We start from the raw sequence: 20367 nt of genomic DNA, 5'->3' as shown, positions 1-20367 counted from the left end.
TTTTTTGGATTTTTACTTGGAATGTTCCCTGCATATTTGTAATGCATCTGCACATAGAATGAAAATAAAAATTGTTTGGAAAAATCCATCTTGATGGAGTGATGAAAGGTCTGGTTGGTAATGCACAAATGAGCATCTTCTACGAATGCTGATACTGATAAATGGGATTTATATTGTGAATTGTCAGAGGATAATATCATTGCTAGTGGATTTCATTACCCATTGATTTAGACAATTAATTTCTTCACCAAATCAGTGTTGGCTTCTAGGCCTACTTCAGGATATTAGGGGGAATTTAGCTCTCTTCTGTATCCACAGGTGACCTACATAACTAGAATTATCACTGAAGGTGATTAATACTCCCGCCCCTAGTGTCGCTTTATAGTATGTGATGTCATGAGGGCAATGACGTTAATACCAAGTTTGTGCACTTGTCGAATTGCAAACAGAATAAGTTTAGTTTACTGTACAATTACAGAGTTGACACGGAGTTCCACAAGGTTTGGGTAAAAAGTGTGGTTACCATGGCAATGCATTGTCTGATACAAACACAAGGGACATTTTGCATAACTGCACTTAAAGACCATCATACACACCAAATTTGACCTACATAGCTTGAATGGTATATTTTTATACAAAAATGAGTGGTTACCATGGCAACACATTTTCCTTAAACTAACACATTGGTGTCTTGCAAAACTACACTTCTAGATCATGATACATACTAAATTTGACTTTAATTGCTTGAATGATGTATAAGTTATTCAATCTGCAGGGTTCTGGTAAAATTGTGGTTACCATGGCAACGGTTTGTGTGACAAACACAAAAATTATGTGTTCCACATCTATACCTCAAGGCCATAATGCCTACCAAATTTGGTTTCAATTGCTTGAAAACTGTGGAAGAAGTTCACTCCACAGGATTTAAAAAAAAAAAAATGCGGTTACCATGGCAACGCATTGTCTGATACAAATACAAAGGACATTTTGCAAAACTACACTTAAAGAGCATCACACACACCAAATTTCACCTTCATAGATTAAATGGTTCAATTTGATACAAAAATGAGTGGTTACCATGGCAACACATTTTTCTTATATTAACACATTGGTGTCTTGCATAACTACACCTCCCAATCATCATACATACTAAATTTGACCTTAATTGCTTGAATGATGTGGAAGTTATTCAATCCACAAGGTTTTGGTAAAATTATGGTTACCATGGCAATGCTTTGTCCGACAAACACAAAAATTATGTGTTCCACATCTATGCCTCAAGGCCATAATGCCTACCAAATTTGATTTCAATTGCTTAAAAACTGTGGAAGTTGTTCACTCCACAAGATTTCGAAGAAAACATGCGGTTACCATGGCAACACTTTGTCAAGTACAAACACAAAGAGTGTCTTGCATAACTACACCTATAGATCATCATAGATACCAATTTTGAAATTGATTGCTTAAATACTATGGAAGTTATTCAATCCACAAGGTTTTGGTAAAATTATGCTTACCATGGCAACGCATTGTCCGACAAACACAAAAAACATGTCTTGCACATCTACACCTCAATATCATTATTTACCCCAAGTTTCATTTAAATTGCTTCAAAACTGTAGGAGAAGTTCGCGACGCAATATTTTGCAACAGACCGCCCGCCCGCCTGCCCGCCCGACCGCCCAACCAACATCACGGTGATTCCTATATACCCCTTCACACTACGTGTGGCAGGGGTATAATAACCCGAAAGAAATATAAAACTGCAAAGGAAACACATACAATAGAGTAGCGTCATGAAGGGAGAATATGACACACTTACAGCAGTAGCACAGCACTTACTCACGAGATATCAATTACCCCCTTTTTGTTTGTTTTGGATCACTATTCACCCTATCTGCTGCCAAACGTCATATCAGAAAGCTGACCTTGGCACACTTTCTTCATAAGCTCCTGGATATATTTTTTTGAATTACAGATTTTTCCCTGTTTGGTAAACAATATGGGCACTTGGCAGTGCACAATTCCCCTCTAAACACATCGTAACACAATAGTCTTGAATAAAGCAGGTTCATAATCCCTGACAATATGTCGTGCATGTCCAAGGAAGTGGTGCTACCGTCAGGCTAACTTTTATTTAAGTTATATACTGTTTTTTTTTTCCCTTTTGAACATAATGTATACATGTATGATTTCAATGAACTAATGTTCAACTGGTACTAGATGTCTACATTGTTATTGCATTAGAGTTAACACTCAGTTGTTTCACACTTTACACACGCTCAAAGAAACCCTTCAGACTTTGTACTCGCACTTCACTTTATTTTAGGGTATGGAAGTTGAATTTGTAGATAATCCATGATAAGTTGCTTTTCAATAAAAAAAACTGCTAATGTCATGGGTAGGTAATTTCAGATAAGGCATTCATATTTACATTTTGTCATGTACTTACTGCACCTTGACCAAGGTATCCTTTACTCAGTTTGAATGGCCCAAGGCCTGTATATTAGCTAATTAATGTATGTGAGTCTGAATAGCTGGGCATTATTCACTTGATTCTGTCACTACAAAAATTTTCTGGAAAAATATTTGCTATGATACAGTTTCTCTTTTTTGTGCTTAGTTTTGTATTTTCCTGTAAAGATGATTCTAATACATGATTGAAAATGAATGGCAAAGTCATTTGAGTTAAAAATGAACAAATAATACCTTGTATGAACTTTATTTTACCACACATATGATGAAAACATTGCAGTAATTGATTTAACTAATCAAAGCTCACTGAATCGATATAGCTCATTTAAATATGAGGTCTACTGCATAGTCTACTTTTTCCCTCTTCCAGAAGTTCCACATATCACTTGAATGGAGTTGCGACATACCAGCACGTACAAGGGCCTAACTGTAAAATTATTATATTCAAAAATATGTGAATCATAGCTGTTTTATGTAAACCAGTCTGCTGTATTCTGTGAGTCATATCTGACAGAGATGTCCAGTCTCTTGTGCAGTGTTGTCGTCATAAAACCATGGAGCTACAACGTACACAAGACCCAGTGCTCAGTAGCCAGGAAGTAATTATTCCTGAAGCCACTTGGAAGATAGCTGACAAGCTGGTTACAGTGATCTCGGCACTGGAGTGTCACATTTCATGGGCACGAAGCAGGGGCTGCCCAGGGAAAGCCTGTCCCACTCACACACTCCATACATTTTAAATGCAGCCACTGAAGACAACAGGAAGTTGTGAATGTTTTGAGGGTGTGAAAGGGGGGCAGGGGGCAGGCTACTTACCTATCAAAAGTGGTAACTTACATACAATGTAAGTACCATTTTGTGAGCCTTCTATATTTCTACCTTATTCTCGCTGATCAGGATGTTTTATATCAGAATACAGTACAAAGCAGGCTACACGAAAGACTGGGTATCACAGAAATGAAAAAGAAAAAACAAAAAGAAAAACAAAACCATTTACATAATTTTCTTAATTCTCTGAATGCTTAAAGCAATCTTCTCACTGACTTTAGATCAATGAGGCTGGATTGGAGGAGTATCTACGACAATGCTACCAATAAAAGTGTACTCTTGTCATGCTATTTTTCACATGTGCTTTGCTCATATCAGTCTAATGCCTCGTTCTAATAGAACCTTTCAAACAAGAGTTACTGTGACAACAGTCCAGGTACATGTAGTTCTCCAGGTAATCTTTTTTCACCCTGTCTGTTAAAACAGTCTCCGCAAAATGTTACTTGGACATTTTCACAGAAACAATGCCAAATTCAACCCTTGCCAGCTAGTGTCATTACTGTGATATTACATTACTACGACATCATCCCGACATCCCATCTATTCAAACGCAACTGCGGTAACATTCCTCTGATATACTCAACCCGCATGTGCAACATGATCAGAAATTGTAACCATGATTTGCTTACTAAAACGATTGCACATGGTACCTATATGTGCACAATCTAGAACAGGCGGCACTGGCCGGTGGGAAGGGTAGTCCGTCAATGGACACACCCCCTCCGTGGAAACCTACTCAAAGAAGGTTTACAGTGTGTGTCTGATATAAAGGTACTCTTCACTCTCTCTTGCTGTATTATTGCCGAGCCAATGAGCCATTCTCTGGATGTTGTCGCGATGTTGTCACGGTAAGGTCTATCAAAACAGGGCTTAATACCGGTATATGACACACTGAAATTCAATGCTTGTGTCCAATGTAAGGAAGTTGCTAAAGCCAAATCTAACCATTGTGTAATGTCATCAAGGTCCTAGGGATGCTATTTTCTCACAATGCTAAGCTTTATTTTCTCCCCAATAATGATAAACAAAAACAAAATTAAACACCTATTGAAGAGAAATCAATAAAATTAAACAAATAGAAACAAGCATCTGATGGTGAATTGATGATTTCATCCGTGCTTGCAATATAGATAAAGGAGCTAGAGATTTCAAAGAGAGACAGTATGAATAGATGGATGGATAGGAGAATGGATAAAAAGATGTATAGGCCTATAGATAGAAGGATAGGGAGAGAAAGAGAGGGGAGGATTGATAGAGAAATGGCATAAGGGAAGTAAGGAATGAGGAGGCTAAAAGATTATTCTGTAGTCACAGAAGCTTGACTGGGTTAGCTCTGCATATTAACTCGGTGAGGCATGATCCTTGTGCCTGGAAGGATTATAATTGTCACAAGCTCAAAAGGAGGATTACGATTATTCTGGCTTCTAGCACCAATCCTACGTGGATTTTGTATTCTTCAAAATAGAACTTTGTTGTCAGCAACATCCATGCTCTCCATTATGCATGATCAGAAGCTGCAACATTTCACATAGCACAAGAATGTACTGGTAACATTTCTTCAAAAAAAAAAATCTGAACACATACCTTATCAGCTTAATATGCTAGTATCTATTTAGCTTTTATACAGCTTACAAATACAGGTCTACAAATACTATGTCAAAGATAGCAAGAAATTCCCTTTTCTTATACTTTCCTACACATAAAATATTTCCATTTAAATATCAAATATTGTCCAGACTAAACATAGATCTGAACATAGATCACTTCACTAACCTTCACTGATCACTGCACAAACCTTATAATCTACATACAAGTAATGCTAGAAAAATTTTGTCGCAGCTCTCCAATATTCATTGTCAGCTCATCTTCAAACACTTGCTATAAATGCTTCACATTCTAAAAATGTCATGCTATCTATATTTTGTTTGTTCATTTAAAAATTGAATGGTCTCACTAAAATATCTAAAAGAAAAGCAGATTTAGAGGGGTTTTTTTTTTTCACAGAATTCTATTATCCCTAACATCAACTTCAATAAACATGATGGAGGTTTGGGGTTGCAAGTAAGAAAGTGATACAAGACTCTTCACAAGATATCATACTACACACTATGTACGTACCCACTCTGGTCTGCTCTATACAGGGTGAATTTCCTCAGAGAGTCTGCTGAATTTCTTCACAGCTGACTGTGTAAGAATGGTGCTATACAGACTCATCATGTATGATGAATGTCATACAATATTTTCATGTTCATAACTAAGTTGCAGAGAGACGGTGTTACATTTGTACATGTCAATAGTCAGCACTATGACTGGCAATTAGATGCTCACTGCAGATGTTTTGAGCCTAATTAGATAACAAGGTTGTACTGCATTTCAACTACCTAACAATAAACATAATACAATGTCCAATTTACAATGTAGTTGTTGTTGTTTTTTCTCTCTCTTAGCCATGACCACTGATCATTGACTTTTCCTATAAACATGATTACCAAGATGATAGGGGTACAATTAATTATTTGTCTCACGAAGAAAATTGTAGTAACTACATTTTACTACCATTTTCTTCGCGAGACCAATGATTAATTGTTCCCTTATTGTTTAAGAACTCACTACAATGGTCAACATCTTCACAAATATGGTTACCGTTTGCATGTCAATACACGGCTGCAAGTTTCCAGTAGCCTGATACTAAAGAACCAATTATGGCTTCTTGTTTGGGGAATATGTATTATTCTCAACAAATAAGAAAGAAGCCACACGTGTACTCTTTACAAGGAATTCACAAAGGTGGTAAAAGTCAGTCCAAGGATCATACAAATGCCGATTACCACGGTACATAAGTACCCCTGACAGAACGCGTGCAGCAACATCCCATACTGAATGTATTCAGACACGAGCATGTGCGAGGTGTATATTTCACAACATGGATTTAATTCAAACCATTGACTTGACCTACACTATCTTTGTGAAATGGGTTTAAGGTTCCAGTATTTCCTGAAGGTCTTCCTCTTGAGAGTGCCCAGAATGCTTTTTTTTTAAAAAAACATTTTCCTGAGACTAGTTTCAGCTTTGCTTGCTCACAAAATGCAGCAAGCTTTAATACTACCCATTATTTAATAATAATAATAATAATAATAACAAATTCTTATATTCCAGACTTAAAAAGAATTTCAAAGCATCATTTATGCAGTTCAACACAGCAAAGATGCAGGGTACATAACTAGCTGTGACACACATTCTGATTTCCAGTCCTCCTCGCTTTGAATATTGCCCATTAATGACATACAGATTTGATGCCTCTCGAATATAGAGACTGCATGGCGAGTTCAGTTTGGGGCGGCGCTTTTTCACAGCAGGTGTGTTCTTAATTCCATTAGTTTTTCATGCATGGGAGAGTGGCACGAATCCAGCTCTTCCTAAGACAAACAACTCTATTTATTAGCTGTCTGTGGCGACCGGCCCCGCCACCCATTATGTGATGCACTGACAACTGCGGTCTCCACACTGACTCATGATGCCCCGCAATTGTTGAATGAACATTCCTCAGTTCATGTCATCCCCTCATGTGAATCATCACTCTTTTTCACTGAATACACAGTCCATTTCATTTTGTGGTTGCTTCTCTTTGCGTTAATATTGCCCCCCCACCACAAAATGAGACAGAAAAAGGCGATCAATTCACATTTGTTCATCCAAAAATGTATGTTTGGCTTTGCCTTGCTAAATCCTGCAAGGAAATTCAACAGCATGAACACAGCTTTTTTTTTTTTTCATTTTTTTTTAAAGTTTGTTCAAAATCACAACTTATTATGTGGCTTTTGTTAACCACTTTGGCAAAATCCTCCTACAAATTCTTACATTTATTTCACTATCCTCACAAATGCAACTCCATACTCTCAGTAATGGTAAGTGAAATGTCCCTGAAAGTGAGTGCAGTATTTCAAGTTATTATGTATTCTCTTTTCAAGCTGGCATTCTGTGAAAACATTGCTATTTTCTCTGTAAACTTTCAATGAATATCTTAGTTGTGTTAGTAAACAAAAAATGAGTAATCCTACAAAATCTCAAGCTTTCTCTAGTACAGCATATTCACAATATACACTTATTATACACTATACATTTCATGAACTCTATGAGCTATTGTTACATATCTGGATATGACAATGACATGTACAGCATGTCTGGATGACAAAGCTTCCAGACAGCAAATGACAACATGATCGAAGCATATATCCCACTATCCACACTCCAAGACATAAGTGCAGACATGGGATATATTTGGGCAATCTCTCTTGGAATGGCTGTGCCTTCCAAAACATCCACATTAACCCACTGAGTACTAGCTGATTTTGCTACAACACACATTTCCCACAGACACCTGCCCAAGTACACTCGGCACTAGTCTTCAACAGGTTAACTTGCAATAAAACACAACAAAACAGTACTGTTTACATGTATATCACATGTGTTGACACAGCATGTCAGTCATATATTGCCGACACACACTTTGTGTTATGGACAAGCCAAAACTGCAAACAGTCAATTTTCTCTGTACTTCACGAAGATTACATCATGTTGAAGTATAATTAAAGAATGATCTAAAGAAATCATTTCACAACACCTGTTTTGGTATTCACAATCACTTTTATAAATTGCATGTTAATAGGACTGAAAGTTGAATAGAATATATCCGACAGTCAATCAGAATGAAAGAATAAAACAATTCCACTAGCTTAACTGACATCAATCTCTACTGCTAGTAGTCAAGGCCCTGATTCCTGTAAGGGGCTTAATTAAGGAGTTCGTTCAACCCACCCCGCAGAAAAGGTTTGACCAGACAGGGTGGTAGATGGGACCTCTATGAACATCCCCAGGTAGTATGTGGTTCCAAATTGTGGTGTCAGTAGAATTTTACTGGCCACTTTTCATCATGATTTGTTGGAACAAACGTAAAAGAGTCTGCGCACGCCAAGACTATTATACGTATCACTAGCACTGCTACAGGCGCCAGTGCCAGTGCTGCGTGTAGTAGTCTTAGCGCACACATACTTTTTCTTCGAAAAACAAGAGTTTTGCCTGCAAACTAACTTTTCACGCCAAGCTGTGGTCGGTGTAGTGTATAGTTTCTAGCCGTTTTTCTTTGGTCTTCATTTCTCCGAGTTCAAGCAAGCCGAGTGAGAGCACATTCCCGGTGTTTGCGACGGCCGAATCGCAATCACTAGGTATGCGCCCTCACTCGGCTTAGCGCAATACAGCGGGCTTGTGCATAATACACAAGCTGCAACTCAGAGAAATAAAGATGAAATAAAAATGGCTAGTTATTAAGACTAGGGTCGGTAAAGCTTGTCGCTATTGGGGCACTGAAAAAATGACAAACTTACACAGTTTTTGCATTTATTTCATGAAGAATACATCAAAACTGCATAAAACTATATATGTACATGTTGCTAGAGATGTCAGCCAAAAAGTGGGATTCATTGTAAGTTATAATATTGTGCATGGTTACCATGGTAACCGGATGCCTAAAGGTGATTCGTAACCCCCAAAATGCCTCCTACTGCTGCAAACTTTGATTTCTTTTTCATCTTATAGATGCAATTTAAAAAGAAAAATACAGCACTTTTTTATTGAGTATCGTAAAAAAGGTTTTTTCCTGTTGCCATGGCAGCGAGTATTATCCAATCAGGATTCAGCTGTCAATAACTCAATAACTTAAGCCCATAATTTCAAAAAGCTCAATAAGCATGCCCTTCCTTCTGCATAAGTGACGACATTATATGTGAAGGATATTTTTAAGCATTCCCAAATTACAGCAAAACTTGTAAGCAAAGGCATAATAAACGGCTATTGAAAGAAATATATAATTTTCGAATTGTTAAAATGCATGAAAAAGTTGCATCCGTCGTACTTTCAACACAAATTTGACTTCAAAGTATAGGCAAATGTATATAGTTTTTAATAATGTATGGAAACAAATTCCCCTTAAAAATATAGGTTAATACAGAGAGCAAACCCAATATTCTATTGTTAGCTCTTTGGAGTATTTACAGAGCGATGGCTATTCAAAACAATCCTGGAAAAGAGCAAAGGAAAGCAATTGATTGTTTATGTTCTTAAAGGAAGTTTTAAAAAAATGCCGATAAATTCCTTTCTAAAGAAGGAATATACACGCGGCTGGATTATCCATCAAAGAATTGAGCATACTTTTGTGTTCGTTAGCTATTGTAAAAAAAAAATATATATATATATATAGAATAAAATGAAAAATCATGATATGCAAACTTGTATCAAAACGTGCAGTAATGAATTAAGGCTAAGGAGAGAATGGGGGAAAAATCTTGGGTGTCTTTTCTCTTTTATCCAGGCTAATTTACAGTGTAGAGGTAGGTACTTTAAGATCAGATCTACAATGGGTGATGTGCACGAAAGGCAAAAGAAACAAACCTGTCTAAATTCCAGATATTTTAGGGGGTTACCAATCACCCGTACGCATCCGGTTACCATGATAACCATGCACAATATTAGACTTTACAATGTATCCCATTGTATTGCTGACATCCCTATAGCAACATGCACATATAGTTTGAAGGCGTTTTGATGTATTCTTCGTGAAATAAATGCAAAAACTGTGATAATTTTGTCATTTTCAGTGTCCTAATAGCGACAAGCGTTACCGACCTTAGTCTTAATTTCTTGTCGTTTTTATTTCGTCTTCATTTCTCTGAGTTGCAGCTTGTGTATTGTGCGGAAGCCCATTGTATGCGCTAAGCCGAGTGAGGGCGCATACCCAGTGATTGCAACAAAAAATTGGTTCGGGCATCACAATCACTAGGTATGCGCTCTCACTCGGCTTGCCTCAACTCCGAGATATAAAGACGAAATAAAAACGTCTGGAAACTACACTACACCGACCCCAGTTTAGCGTGAAAAGTTAGTTTGCAGGCAAAAACCCTTGTTTGTCGCAGAAAAAGTCTGTGTGCGCTAAGACTACTACACACACCAATGGCATTGGCGCCTGTAGCAGTGCTCGTGGTACGTGTAGAAGTCTTAGCGTACGCAGACTCCTTCTCGAAGAATAAGGTCTTGTCGCAACTAAAGTGGCCTGTAAAATTTTATTGATACCACAATTTGGAATCACATACTACCTAGGGGTGTTCCAACCGACCACCCCATGCAGTCAAACCTTTTCTGCGGGGTGGGTTGAACGAAGTCATTTTTTCTGGGTCCCTGCGCCTGGACTATAGTATTGAATGGACAAATCTTGAATAATTGTTTCTATCAAAAAGGAAGTATTTGCCACTGTTTTGAATATCTGCATATTCATGATCAAGAATGCATGAAAATCAAATGACTGATGATTATCCTTGGACTTATCAAAGAGGTCTGTACCAAGTGTTGCATCAATGTCTACAGCCACTACGCTGGTATAGCTCATATACTTGCAAATGTATGTATATTTTTGAACATTTGATGGCTATTTTCTCAGCAGAGGAATTTCCAAAACTTAACGTATGGGAGAATTTCTTGTTTGGGGTCATTTCTTTCAGTTGCTGTTTGTAAGAATGTTACTCTGCTGAGAGCACAAAGTGGACTTGATGACATCAAGTCTAAAGTCTCCTATATTACTTAGTGGTAGTAGTAGTAGTAGCAGTGATAGTAACGATCATAATAGCATTTATAATCACCACTGCTGTAACCATTCCGATCTTCAATGTTGTTGCTTAATTTAACAGACACATGATAAGTGTTTGGAATGATCTGTTAAATGCATGCTAAGTAGAAATTCTGTCTTGTAAATCACAAGCCAAAATATGAAGTTGCAGTGCAGGTTGTGGCCTTTAAGGGTTCTCTCTTTTTTTTTCTTTTGACTCTCACTTGACCAAATTCTGCTGGACCTTGTAGCACTTAGCAGCAACAATTGACATGAACCCAAAACAAATTGGTCAACATGCGCAGGTAGGTTGTGAATTTTAGTCAATAGTCCCATTAGCAAGTTAATGTCATTATTGACATTGATTATTGAAATTAATTCTGAAGGTCGACATCTGTTGTTTGTGGTTTATCTAACATAACGTTAACAAGCCACTCTACCTTTGTGACACTTTTTACACCATTCTTTTCCCTGCACTGACTACAGAGTTAAAAAAACATTCATTGAAAAGTGTGCACATGAAATGAAACATCAATGGTTTTATCATTTCCTTATTCTCCAATTATCAAAAGTTCATACACCCAAAGCCTTTCACAAATGTTTTATGTTAATGTTTCACATTGTTTTCTTCCACCAAAAATACAATACAGCTATGCCGTAAGTAACAGTGAGGGGAGCTTTTGATATTTGCCACACCAAAATTTGCCACCATTTTTTATTTTGAAGGAGACTTTACCCCAATGACACAGTAATTCAAGAAGGGCAGAGATGAAACACAAGAATATTGGTAAAATTTGGTGTGTATGTGGATCCATGACAGGAATTTTACAACAAAACTAAATGCTGCTAAAACATTTGATTTTACTTCCTATGAGGAAAAACATGGTGGCCTTGAAAACTTGATGTTATAACCAGGATAAGAATATTCCACAAATAGAAGAGAGACCACTCTCTCTGTGTGACAAACTATACATTTCAAAGTACTACATCCACGGCATATATTTTGTATAATTTACTACAAAAGAGAGATTCCCTCCAGAGAAGAAGTTACTTCTGGTAAAAAAAATCATGCACCAGTTACATAATTGCAAGCCTAATGACCCCCTCAGTCACATGATCACATCAGCTTTCATAAGATTTTCACCAGACATCAATGATTTGCTGTGTGAGTGATCATGATTCACCTATGACTTGCCTGATTTTGGTGAATCATCCTTGTATGAGGTTTTCCATGTCCTTGCCTTTTATGATGATCTGCTTTTTTGGTCCTTATGAACAGTTACTGCCATCAGAGGACTCAACAGTCAGGACAACATGATCATATTTCATATAAGGATTACATGCAATAAGGGCTTTGACAACAACATGCTGTACACTGTAGCCATGAGTATGGCATGTAAGATAGTAGTTGATTTTTCTTGTTGATTTTAAGTGTAATTTTCTGTAGTACATCTGTATCTCTTCGATTCTGGAAAAAGTAAAAGCTATAATTGTATCAAAATAACATCTGCAACATTAATACGCATACAATGAATAACAATGATTACTGTATACTGCACAGAATTTAAGCAAGGGGAACAGCTAGGAAAACAAGGGCGGAAAGGTAACAATATTGTACAATTGTACCTTATTCAAATTCCCTTCAGTTTATACTCTCACTTTCCATGAGTTCTAGCTTTGTGCTGCTGGAACAAAGTAGTATTTAATTCTTGAATGAGTTAAAAGGAATAAGCTCAGATTTGCACTGCTCATTTGTGCCTCTTCTTGCTATTTAACAGAACTTTGCACAAACAGTAGCTCGCAAATCAGGGGGTCAGAAATATCGGGTGCTGTTCGTTATTCCGAAGGTTCTATATTCCGAAGGTTCGTTGTTTCGAAGGTTCGTTAATCCGAAACACGCAAATTCCCTATACCTAGAGGTTCGTTAATCCGAAAATGAAAAAGGGTTCGTTAATCCGAACATTTGTGGCGTTATTCCGAAGATTCGTTATTCCGAAGATTTGTTCATCCGAAAATGAAATTCGGAAAAATGAACCTTCAGAATAAGGAATCTTCGGACTGAAGAGCCTTTGGAATAATGAGCTGTAACCGAAATATCAAATCTTAATGAGATGACACCTTCTCATACTCATATAGGAATAGAATGACCTGAATAAAAGGTATAAGATTGCAAGCCTGCCCTAGCAGGGTCCCTTGCCACCCAAAGACGGCAGCTGATTCCACCTCTTAAAAGGTCTGGGGAAAGTGTGTACGCTTCAGGCAGACTGGGGAGACTAATGCATTCACAAACTCTCCAGAAACATAGCATATTTACAGACTACAAGCTATTTGAGAAGCACAGCCCAATAATGTCATTATCTCCTGTGTAACCGGCTGACTTCACAGGGTTACATGTATGAACAAGTTAGTCTTCTAAAGCAGACTCACACAGGATAATCAACCAATATGAAATGATCATTCTTTCCCTTGACCTTCCAGGGTAAGCTTTCTTACCCTTAGATTTCATTTCATTTCATTCTTTGGTTTCTGCAACTTTTTCATGAACAAAATTTTACAAAGAAAATACCAAATATGATGAAACTAAGGGTACATTTTGATTTCGTGATACAAATTATTGTCACATTATACAAGCTTATCATATTTAATGATCAATATAATTGCATTTGCTATCACAGTATATTTGATGGGGTTGCAGGGGTTTATACAAAGAAAAGAAAGCTTGAAAACATGATGACCCTAAAAGAAATCAAGTAACTTTCTTTGTGCAAAAGGGGCAGGTGCAAGTGCATCATGTGTATGATTAAAATATCAAGAATAAAAGGATGTGCAATAATTAAAATAGGATTTGAAATAATCCACCAGCAGTGACTGTTATGGTATTATATTTGATGTTGAGGTACAAAACATTGCAAAGCCTTTCATGCACCTATAACTACATCTTCAACCAAATATTTACAGAAACTTTCAAGTATAAATGAATCTGTACCAGATCTTGCAATATAATATAAAGATATTTTCTCAAATTTGTGTGTTAAGTGTGAACAGTAGCTTAAGGAGGAAGATGCTAGATGCATACATTGTACACTGTAAAAGGCACAGACACAATCGCATGTCTATGGGAGTGCATTATTTATCCATCATCATCTCAGTGCACATAAAAACTAGCCAAGAAAGTTTCAGTAATACAGCTTCTCAATGAATGGAAAGGGACAAAGAGGAATGAATGATTGCATTCCTTACACCGCAACATGAAAGTATTTTATGTCAGACAAGGCAGCTCACGATTACTGCTGTACAATTGTTTATAATGCCAGCTTTTGTACTATTTATGAGTTGCATACACTACTCAGTAAAGTACTCAGAAAATCCCTCTCAGATGATATAACTTCCATTCTAAAAACCTCCTCATCCTGAAACTCTTATAGCTGATACTTGAGCTCATGATCCCTGCCTACGAAAACCAGATCAAGATTTACAAGATAACAGAAGCTCGCAGAAGCCGACTTCCTGGGAGTTTTTAGCAGCTGCCCTGTTGTTGTGAGTCCAGGGCACCATTTCATGAAAGTTGTCAGCCCTGACAAGTTGTCAGTCTCTGACAATCACCATGGTAACAGTGACCACAGCTTCTCAGCCAATCAAAACCACAGATTTTACTGAAATTGTCAGAGACTCACAACTTGCCACGGCTGACAATTTTCATGGCACAGTACCCTGGGCATTCAGCTGTCAGAATGACAACTTTTAACTGTCCCTTTACATACAGTCATATAGCTGCTACTCACAACAGGAAGCTTGATCACATTTTGATATTAATTGCCCTTCACAAACGTTTACAGATGAAACAGTGCAGTGAAAGTTCAAGTGATATTGAACACTTTTTCATATTTCTCTACCATCTTGAAAAATCATATTGGGAAATGCTTTTGAGAGCTGTGCTAAAGGTCATCACTCTGAGAAAATTGCCAAAACAGGGCTGGTTACACATAGGATAAAGGAGTTTTGTTTCTACCAGGATATGGGTGGTCCAGTTTTCAGTCAAGTTCTTGAAAAAAACAACTTCCAAAAAACAAAAACAAAAACAAAAACAGAAACAAGAAATCTGTGATGCAGAAGTCAATGCAGTGGATCACAAATAAAATTTTGAGACAATAGCTGAATTTACACACAACGGTTCATGGTTTTCGCATTATGTTGCACAATTGATTTTCACAAACTGTTTATTTTTTGGGTGTGTTTGAATAGGAGTTACACAATTCTAAAGACTGCCTCTCCATCTGAGTAAATGAGTCTGTCATGGATCACTTGATAATCAAATACTCATGTTATATCAATGCTAAATCTTAAAAGTTTTGAATAATTAAGTACCTTAAGAACTGAGATATAAATAGAGATACAAGTACATGACCCCCCCCCCCAAAAAAAAAAAAAAAGAGAGAGAGAGAGAGAGAGAGAGAAAAACCAAACAAACAAACACAATCTTCCTTTTTCTGATCATGAAGCAAATAGCAAGTATCAGATTCACAGAAACTGTGGAGCTGAATGCTAAAGTTTCAATCATAAAATTGATTGGATTTTTTTTTTTTTACATGCTAATTATCCACTAGTCCCAAATAAAAATACTGTTCTGTCAAATGTCAAAAGGAATGATAAAGGGTGTGCTAAAACAAGCTGTAACAACAAATTGGTGCTTTGTTTATTTTGTAATAGACCATATATTTTTTCTCTTTTAGTTTAATCCAATGTCTCAATGCATGAGAAATTGTTTTCTAAAATATATTACATTTGTTTATTTGTTTGTTTGGTTTTCTTGTTCTTTGGTCTGCATTGGGTGTATAAATGACTGAAACTGAATCCATACTGACTTCAGATATAAAGAGGAAGCTGCATTTCCTGAATGTTGGTTTGTAGCACCACCTCAATCAGGCTGATAAAGGAATACGACATCGCCCCTTCTCTATCTTTACTCCACACAGACACAACAGGCTATAAAAGCCTCGCAATGTACACTGCACAGGGACAGTGCAGGCAGAACAACATGTCACGTGAGATGAAATCCCATCAATAATGCCAGATGAAACAAGACTGTTTCAGGAAATAGGTGAAGGGGCTGGCTACACAGCAAGACGCTTGCCTATTCATCTAAAGCTCATATCGGGGCTTTGAGGTCTGGCAAAAACAATCTGAGGCCACAGCAAACACACAGCAGTACCATGATTTTACATCTAAATACACATTTGGAGAAAGGGGGGGGGGGGTGATGGGAGCCATTGACACAAAACACACTGCACACAAGACCAATGTGCTTTCAAACCTCAGTAATACCATAAAGAGAAGAAACAACAACAACAGACAATACGCTCTACAGACCAGACAGATACTCTTTACAACACAGTGCAAACTGCAAAAGGGGGTTTGGGGAAGTTAGCTCAAGGTGTAAATGGGACTAAAAACATTTTTGTTAGCTTTTTTAACAAGAAGATTATTTATGCTTTAAAACCTAATACAGAGTCATTATCCCTTTACTTCTTTATTACTCGCCATAACATGAATTCTATGAGCTTTGATCTGTCAAGAATACTGAATGGTTTTATCATCAGCGAGTGCTCTACTTTGAATTTTGTATGGCTATAAAACAAATTGGGTTGTTTTTTAGATGACAACAGTGACAATGACTACACAAATAAAGCATATTTCAGATCAATGTTTCTGAGGTATTCAAACCTCTATCAATTTCATTGTTTTCACCTGAAATCATGGTCGTCTCACAAGAACAAATGAATATAATTGCTTGGATAAAATTCCACTTTTTAAAATACTCCTTGCTCAAGTTGTCCCTGTAATCACAATAACTCATAAAGCTAATACACACAACATGGTTAAAGGTAAATAAAGAAATATACTACGACAAGATTTTTTTAAAGAAAAGAAAAGGTTACAAACTTAAAATAACACAAAAATATATAAAGCATCACACTGCAATGAGGGCAGGGTGTTTTGACAAGACTCACGTTCCAGGGAAGCTGGTGGGCATGCAGCTGAGATCTCACCTGGCCGCCTCCCCCCATGTTCTCACCGCTGTCACTGTTCTCCTGGTCCGATGAATACGAATCGTCGTCATCGTCAGTCTCGTTGTCCATGTCCACTGAGCGATCTGAGAGAGGGAGGTCAGAGGAGTAACATCAAGAGATGAGGACAGGGCGTAAACATCACCCCAAGCTATTCTATACAGTGTGCTGTATAGCTCTTTTCTGTCTTCAGAAGCATGAAAATACTAGTAGATTAAAAAAAAAAAAATTGCCCTGAAACATAGATAATACTGACATTGGCACAAATGCCACAGTTATTACTCACCTAGCGTCATGTGCGTGAGGAGGACAGATAAGGATGAAAAGCATTTCATATGACTCATTCAACTTTCACATCAGATACACGTGACAATTCAAGCAACAGAAAACCTTCACAGAATGGGACAATAATGCAAGCATTAAAAATGCATGTAAACTCATTGCCCTCGCGATGGAATCATTCAGCCCTCCCTGATAGCAACGGATCATTGAGAACATCATTATTTTCTGACACAGCAGGTGCTTTGCATGTATGGTGAGCCTTTAACACATTCAAGCATCCCACTGAGAATATCGCATCCTCTCTTCTTTGCCTGTGGCAAGAATCCTGATGGTGAAGGCCAGCTAATATATTGTTATTGACAGACTAACACATTATGCAGTATTGGGAAAATACCGGTATATAAAAAAAAAAAAAAAAAACTGTCTCTCTTATAACAAATGAGTAAGTGCCATAATCATTATCTCTTGCCTGGGATTGGAGTTGCTAGAGTGGTAAATACTACAGAATGACTGTTATTTATACATGACCACATCAATATACACGGCAGTATTTCCATCCTCTAGACTCATTTTTAAGTTATTGCAATGCCTCATAGTATGGTCTTCTAACAGAGACATGGTGTTTGTTTCATTGCTAAACAGCAAACTTTTGAAATATAGTAATTATCGTTTAGACGATACAAATATTTCATTTCACATAATGTATGAAAAAATACTTGGAGAAATCTAAACCCTCCCCCCCCCCCCCGAAAAAAAAAAAAAAAAAATGTCTCATGAAAGAAAATGGATATGCTGGTACATACACATGCTTGAAAAGGAAAGAAAATTTTCCATCCATTCAGAGACAGAAAAGTATATTATCTTGTCTACATACTTGATGTTTTGTTGAATGATTGACCATTTTATAGATTAAATCTCCTAATTAAAGGGTGTCTAAAGTTCTAGTTCAGGTGAGGATTGAGCTTTTAACATTTTGCGAGATATTCAGAAACCACTCTATGAGATGTCAAAGAGCATGCAATTCTAAGGGGTATCAAAAGTTTATTTGATGAAAATCAGTTTTGAAGTGGCTGAGATGAAATCTAAAAACAAGGTGAAACAAAGAGATCCTAATAAAAGGCATGGCCTGTAGTCTTTTATTATTATCACTTTTTTGAATATATCTCAGCCATTTGAAAACCAATTTTCATCAAATAAACACTGAATCCTTCTTAAGATTACATGCTTTTTCATATTTCATATAGAGGTTTTTCATTATCTCACTTAGGAATGTAAAAAACGTGAATCCCCGCCTCAACCAGTACTGTACAGCCCCTTTATAAGGTTTGGTACATGTAATGGCTCATTACAAATTTCAGACTTTTATTTAGTCAATACCAAATTTAGGGTGCTGATTCAATGGGCAGATTTACTTCATATTATGATGTGTACATGAGGTGGCAGACAAAAAAGTGCTAGTGAATGAAATTCTTAATTCCAATGTCAAGGAATGTATTAAATTGCATTTTAACTAATAATGCCAAGTGTAAGCACCAGACCTTCATGTGAGCAGGTCAAATATGGTCCTTATCGGTTCATGAAATGCAAACCACATCCACATGTCATTGTGTTGAAAACATCCTGCAAAAACCACACACATCCTTACTTGGAGACAACCGAAGTCTCTTGTATGATCCGGCTGGAGTTTATGTATTCTACCGGCCGTAATTCTCAGCCATAAATTATACATCTTCTTGTGACGTAAACAGAAATGTGATGAACTATACAATGCATGGCTTAGCTGTACACTGGTCTTCCTCGTTGAAAACAAAGCTATTTCAGAATAAACACAGAGACAAAAAATTACTGCAAAAGTAGTGGAAAATACAATTAACCCATTGAAGACGAGTCCGGAGAATACTCGAGCAGGTGTTTGTGGGAAATGCATGTTGTAGCAAAATCAGTCCATCCTCAGTGGGTTAAGAGAGCCCCGAGACACATACGTGGGTGTACAATCCCACAGATCATACACAGACTATTAGGTTTCATACAGCTGTACAAGGTGCTCTGGTATCTGTTCAGGTATACATAGTCTATTAACCCATTGAGGATGGGCTGAATACAACATGCATGTACCATAGATGCCTGCTTTAGGAGTATACTCGGGATTCGTCTTCAACAGGTTAATATGTATGTTGTACAACTGCACCTGGATTCTGCAGTAGGCAATACTCATTCATATTTGTCATCAATCCTGCACATTAATCCTAAATCTAATTTGGGAGAAATGACTGGACAATCAACTCACTGCAGGAAGCATTTCTTTTTTCCCTGCAAATGAAAAAGCAAAGGGAATCTTAGCTGGAGAGGGAAATGTGCTCTTGGAGACTCTGCTGTACGTCATTGCGATTATTGTAGCATGGCGATACCAATTATCTCAGGAATTTTACTCGTCCTCTGATTTAAAGATTTGAGGCTAGACATGATACATAGCTAAACACCGGATGGGATCCCGCTGGTAACTGCCAACTTTGGACTCAAATTTTTGATTGATTGGCCATGTGATGGTACTGTCATGCAAGACATGACAGAGTATCACGTTTTAGACCCTGTGGTTACAAAATAGAGGCATAATGTGCAGTTGGTTTAGTTCAACAAATCAGAAAATGGTCCATAGAAATGTGTGTGTCTACATTGTAATGTAAAACATTGTATAGACCTGTGCTGCTAAATGAATTCAACATCCACTATATGAAGTGCATTTTTACATCTGTTCACAAACAATACTATTCAGAGTCCTGTAAAAACCATATAAATTCTTAGAGCAATTTACAACAGGATGTTATGTTTCTGATGGCTCTACCACCCCTTCATGCCTAATTAAAAGGTCAAATGACAAGTCATGAAGGTATTGTTTATTTATCTACTTCAATTATAGTTCTGATTCACTTCAATGCAGAAGGCTTCCTCTGAAATACTTTGTAAGAAAGTTTTAGCAACAAAACTGCGCTTAATAGGTTATAGGAACCAAACATGTTTTCTAAGTACGCGTGAAACAAATCAAAGCTTTGATCTATGACTCTGAAA

The 20367-nt window shown here is 37.2% G+C and overlaps 1 protein-coding gene across 1 annotated transcript in view; it reads right to left on the bottom strand.

Moving 5' to 3' along the window:
- Positions 1-20367, bottom strand: part of LOC140227736 (phosphofurin acidic cluster sorting protein 2-like) — a 96035-nt gene that overhangs the window by 31710 nt on the left and 43958 nt on the right. Inside the window, exon 6 of the mRNA XM_072308142.1 lies at positions 16963-17105. Within this exon, the coding sequence (XP_072164243.1) occupies positions 16963-17105 (143 nt within the window). The remainder of the gene's footprint in view (positions 1-16962; positions 17106-20367) is intronic.

This window comes from Diadema setosum, chromosome 1 (genome assembly GCF_964275005.1).
Source record: "Diadema setosum chromosome 1, eeDiaSeto1, whole genome shotgun sequence".
NCBI classification, from domain to species: Eukaryota; Metazoa; Echinodermata; class Echinoidea; order Diadematoida; family Diadematidae; genus Diadema; species Diadema setosum.
This window is presented reverse-complemented; position numbering and strand designations above follow the sequence as displayed.